This window comes from Etheostoma spectabile, chromosome 8 (assembly GCF_008692095.1).
Source record: "Etheostoma spectabile isolate EspeVRDwgs_2016 chromosome 8, UIUC_Espe_1.0, whole genome shotgun sequence".
Taxonomy (NCBI): Eukaryota; Metazoa; Chordata; class Actinopteri; order Perciformes; family Percidae; genus Etheostoma; species Etheostoma spectabile.
Genome location: NC_045740.1, coordinates 14,950,338 through 14,956,077, shown reverse-complemented (window position 1 = coordinate 14,956,077; position 5,740 = coordinate 14,950,338). Strand labels below are relative to the sequence as shown.

At 42.3% G+C, this 5,740-nt stretch overlaps 1 protein-coding gene across 5 annotated transcripts in view; it reads right to left on the bottom strand.

Moving 5' to 3' along the window:
* LOC116693602 (pleckstrin homology domain-containing family A member 7) overlaps positions 1-5,740 on the bottom strand; it is a 140,853-nt gene that overhangs the window by 31,067 nt on the left and 104,046 nt on the right. For all 5 annotated transcript variants that reach the window (XM_032522654.1, XM_032522656.1, XM_032522655.1 and 2 more), the window contains 2 exons: positions 5,381-5,453; positions 2,545-2,645 (listed from right to left, as the gene is read on the bottom strand). In XM_032522654.1, coding sequence (XP_032378545.1) covers positions 2,545-2,645; positions 5,381-5,453 — 174 coding nt within the window. The remainder of the gene's footprint in view (positions 1-2,544; positions 2,646-5,380; positions 5,454-5,740) is intronic.

The following is a 5,740-nucleotide window of genomic DNA, read 5'->3' as shown; positions in this document are numbered from 1 at the left end:
TTCCAGAAAAAGTGTTTTTTTTTCATAATATGGGCACTTTAAGGAGTAACTTAACACAAGGCTATAAACCAGTGTTATAGGGTGTTGTCTGAAGTGTGATGTCACTTTGTACGGACCACACCCTGGAGTACACTTGTACATCACTGCTGCAACATGAAAAATCAAACCAGTGAAGATCAGCAAAAAAGAGACTTTAAGCTGCTGTTAGGCTGCTCTTTAAAAAAATTAAAACAAAGAAAGAGAAGACACACTTACAAACTTCATAAAGCAACAGCCATCATTCACAGCTTCCTGCATAGCTTTCAGAACATGATATAATTACAATATTATTTATCTATATTAGTTTAGTTACTTTTGTCAAACCTATTAATAAAAATCTCATGACAAAACACACCTTTTACAAGGTAACTTATGTGAAAGATGTGCAACTTCAGCAAGCTGTAACATTTAATGGACTGTGAAAAAAATATATTCCCTTTTCCATTGAGGAGAAACTTTCTACTATATTTTGACTTATATCATAGCCAGGAATCTACATAGTCTACACTCCCGGTTCTAACAATGTTCAGCAACTTTCTAATGCCCACTGTGCTTGTAGCACACACCAGTTGGTGCTCTCTCCAACCTGTCTCCAGTGTTTTGACCCTAAAACGTGAAGCCCTTTAGGGCAATCCTCTCAAGTGCCGCTTTACGCCCCTCCTCCTATGGCACTGTAAGCTCCACCAGTATTATCGTCTTGTCTTCTGGGATCCACAGCACAGTGTGCAGATGTAGGGAGGTATGGTCCACATCTCGAAAATGCAGCTTCCATCTAACATCAACCTTCATCTCCAAAGACCTTACCCACCATCCAGCCATTTGCAGTTTGGTGTGTTTTTGCCTGTGGGACGTGCCTGGCTTGGTTCCCTTCTGAACAAACGAGGCTGGTCTACTGTAATAACCTCTAAATTCACTGGCTGCTTTTTCTGCCTCTATATCTGCAATATATCATCTAAGACCAGCATGACTTTGTCATGCCACCATCTATACCGGCCCTTAGTTAGCCTTGTCTTGCACCCTGTCAGTATGTGCGCTAGTGTCTCATTGCTGTTGCAGAGTTTGCAGCGGGGTTTCTCCTCCAGCCCCCATGTGTGAAAGTGTGCTGAGGAAAGAGTGTCACATATTGACAGCAGCAGGAATACGAAGGGGAAAGCAGGTTACCTTCCAACTGAGTAGCTCCCACATAGTCCAGGACCCCTGCATGCCTAGCCCAACTGCTTTTGATCTTTCTTCTTGAATCCTTCTTCACTTCCTCCTGGAGCATGGTGCACTTGTCCCATGTGTTAGCTTTCTCCCACTGATTATGATACATCGGAACAAGGCCTTTTCTTTCCAGAGCACTGAATGCCGAGGATGTTGTGTGGCTTAAGAGAGCTTGTTGCCTGGTTTATAGCTGAATTTGCCGCCTGTTTTCAGACTGATCCAGCATGGCACACACATGGATCCTTTGAGTCTCTGAAATTGCCAGAGCTCTACAATTTGCCACCTTAAATTATTCTATCACTGATGATAATTGAATCTGTAGCTCGCCTGATCTAATGTTGGGACCCACAGAGGAAAACCGTGTAGGAATATCTCTGAAAGTGCTTGTTGATTTTTTTCTTTTCTTAAAAGGTCCATTGGAACATACCCAGCTTGTCCAGTTTGCAGCTCAATCATGACATGAGCAAATATTTACATATTTGAAGACTCAGACACTAAGTCCACATTATTATCCAAAGGACCTTTAAGCAGTGAGGACTCCACAAACATGTCACTTTATGTAATAAACCAGGTCAAAAGTTCAAACGTGATGACTCACTGATGACAAAAAACAAATGGCTCCCTGTGGGGCCTGAAAAACTTGTGTGCATACACATTTTTAATCTATGAATAAGGCGAAAGCCTAATTGCACTTGAGGGCAAACTTGTGAGGTTTGCCTGCCTCTCGACTTCAAACAAAAGACTTTACTGCCTCAGGGAATGGAGAAGCTTCATTCCATTCCAGAGCAGCTTGTCTGTCTGAATAAAGACACTGACAGACATTCAGTGGTAAGAGACATCGCTACAACAGGTGGTGAGTGCTGCACAAAGCGGAGGAGTGGCTCGGTGGAAGGATAAGCAGGGCTATAATTGTAGGAAGATGTTGATCTGTTTTATTAACTGCCATTCAAAAAAAATATAGATGTACTCTATAGATCATGTCTCAACAGCTTCAAATCAACTTTAAAGTGTGCAGGATACTATAGCACTCAATCACATTCTCGTTTTTTGACTGTTAAGCGCACAGCGGTGTGTTTGGTTCAAATTGAGGTGTCATGACCTTGTGGCAATAAATCTGCGCTGCATTACTTTTTCCAGGAAGGAAGGAATCAATCCCTGTTTTCTTTTCAATCTGAAGGCAGAAATATAGGTGGCTACACACACACACACACACACCAAAAAAACAAAAACTATCACATCAGAGAATGTGAATCATAGCTATAAGTCAGCATAGAATAGTCTGCAGAATGAAGAGAGGCGTACCTTGAAGGCATACTTGCGGCTTATATGGTCCTCAGGTCCCACGGGTGAAACGACATAGCTGGGTAGAGGAATACTGCCCAGGACCAATTCCTCTCTGCTGTCTGGAGAGAGAAAACGAGAGAAAGAGAAAGAGAGAAAGAGAGAGAGAGAGAGAGAGAGAGAGAGAGAGAGAGATGGCGGGGGAGAGGAAGGGAGGGAGTAGATAACCAGGAGGAGGAAGGTGAGAAAAGGAGCGAGAGATATGGAGGAAAGGAAAGATTAAATATCACTCATCACCCACTAATTTCATCTCTGCCTGCCACCAGTATCATAACACTCACACACACACTCACACAAACACACTTGTGTGCCGTCATTCATACCACGGTGTTGTGCCAAACAGTAAATGACCACTCTGGTATCCCAGTGTCACAGAGTTGAAGTGGGCCTGGTCCAACTGGCAACCAGTCCCCATTCCTCTGCCCCATCCGGTTCACATACTGAATCATAGGTAACACACCACACACACCACACACACCACACACACCCACACCACACCCCCCCAAACACCACACACACACACACACACACACACATCTATATTTGTAAGAACCCTCATTGTCCTCAACCTTTTACCTTAACCCTCAACCAGTACTTTGAAGAGTAAGGACCGCTAACAATGTCCTTCCAAACCCATCCTTACTCTATATTTACAAAGCACAAATTGGTCCTCACAAACATATAAAGTACAAACACACACATATATGCAACTAGAATAAGTCCTAATTAATTCACACATCTATGAATAAATGTCTACCAGTATTTGTTTTCCACTGAACATTGTGACAGCATGCTACAATGTGTATGTGCACGTGTGTGTGTGTGTGTGTGTATGTGTGTACACAATGATTACCACATGGTAAAATGTAGTAATGGTATGAAAATATGCGTGCATGCCACTTGTGCGTTTGTGTGGGTGTTTGGCCTGGGAGGTGATAAGGCGGCACTGTGGATTAAAGGGGTAATTGGTTAAAAATAATCCAAGGATCTTTGAAGGGGACATTCCCTAAATGGTGGGCGAGACAGTGTTTTTTTATCTGTTTTGTCCAGTCTGTCTCACACACACACACACACACACACACACACACACACACACACACACACACACACACACACACACACACACACACACACACACACACACACACACACACACACACACACGCACGCACGCATCCACCCACACGCATATTATACTAAAACAGTATATATATGAATGTATGTATATATGTTGAGAAAACCAAAATATGCCATATTGGCAAAATGTTATCCCTGGTTAAATGTTATAGAGAGAAGAGGAAGAACCGGGGATGTATCAAGGATTTTAGGAATAATGAGATCATTAGTCCACAACTGACTTGTTTTTCTTCTGGCCATAAGTCCAAAACCCAGGAGAAACTTGGGTTACTATTGTATATGACAAAGAAAGATTCTCACATTTGAGAAGCGGAAGTCAGAGAATATGTTGCTTTTTTTTTAACTTAAAAGATGACTGAAACCATAAATTGAAAGAGTCAACACTAGTCATTGATAGACTACACATACACAAATAAAGCTAATAATGAAAAAAAAAATAATAATAAAACGAGACGGGAGGTTTTGTCATTTGTGTAATGACCAGGGATGCACAGAGAGGATGAGTGGTGCTGCAGATCAAGTGTTTTCGTGTCGAGAGGCGAAACCTTTGAACTGAGAGAAAAAGATGGAGGAAAAAAGAGAAAAAGAAACGACAGCGAATTGATTTCACCCTCCGAGGCGAGGAGGCAGAGGAGCGCGTCCCAAAAGGTTTCGGTTAAGAATATGGAGATGAAAAGAAAGGTGTGGAAAGGCAGATAAAGACAGCCAGGGCATGGAGACTGATGGCGAGGGAGGGAAGGTGATGGAGTGGGATGTAGCGGAGTGTGTGAAAGATCAGATGAATGCCCGCCCAGATTGAATCATATCGTCAGTTGCGGTTCACTTTAAATACAGTACCAAGAGAGTCCAATTCAAACATTTGAACTTTGTTCAAACCTTTTTTGTTGAAAGCTGTGATATTTCCCTGCACATACATATATATAATATATATAAATATATATTTTTATCCTTCAAGGACAAATATTTTCCCCTGTTAGTCTGTATTTCCCTTAATTTAAAGCCAAGAAAGAGTAGGCTGCATTTACACCAAATCAGTTGTTATGGGGTGAAGTGTTGTGTGGTCACTTTCAGTAAATGGTTCATTTGTGTCTCCATTGTGTTCCTTACTCCATTGTGTTTGCTGGTAGGTTACATGATTGGTAGGTCAGATTACTTGATTGGCCACCGCAGGTCAGGTTGCGTTTCTGAACCTGCGTTTTTTTCCCCCCCGGCATCCCCTTAGGTCCCCACCGCCACAGCCTAAACACACTACCCACATTCAAATGACTGGCGTTTTGACCACAACGCCTGATTTGGTGTGAATGCAGCCTTAGAAACATTTTAAACTGATTTGTCTTGCAACACTAGATAGGTGCTAAGGTGTGTGAGGTTACTCAACAGGGAATTCAACCAACAAGACACCTGCAGAATACAGTCCAGTCTAATCCATAAGCCATTCAATAGATCCTACCCGTGTGAAACTCATAACATTTGGGTTTTCTTGAGGCTCTCTGTGAGGTATTTATTCAACGTTTTGTATGTGTTTTTGTTACTTTTTCCTTACCTTATTGTGGGGGAGCAGGAGACACAAAAAGGCAGGGGGTGGAACAGGTAGTCAGTGGGAATTTTAAAAATGTTCCCCATGTGATAGTTCCAGTCAACATTACACACAAAGACTCACCTTTGTAGTAGAACAGACAGAAATCAGCCAAGACGAACCACTTCCTCTTCCAAAGACGCATCCCAGAGCTGTCCTGCAGGGACAAAGAGGGTTAAAAACTGTAAGTAATGAATGAATGAATAATGAGACAGAAAGTAGCCAAGATTGGAGGAGATAACAAGAAAGAATAGACAGATCTCCTGAATACGGGAGGGGAGGGGCAATGAAAAAGATGAAGGGAGAGTTAGAGATAGAAAAGAATGGCGAGGGACAGCGGACACAGTAAGGAAGCAGAAGTAATGAAAGCAAGAGTGAGGTGGATATGAGCAGAGATGAAGAGAGTGAACAAAGTAGAGAGAGAGAGAGAGAGAGAGAGAGAGA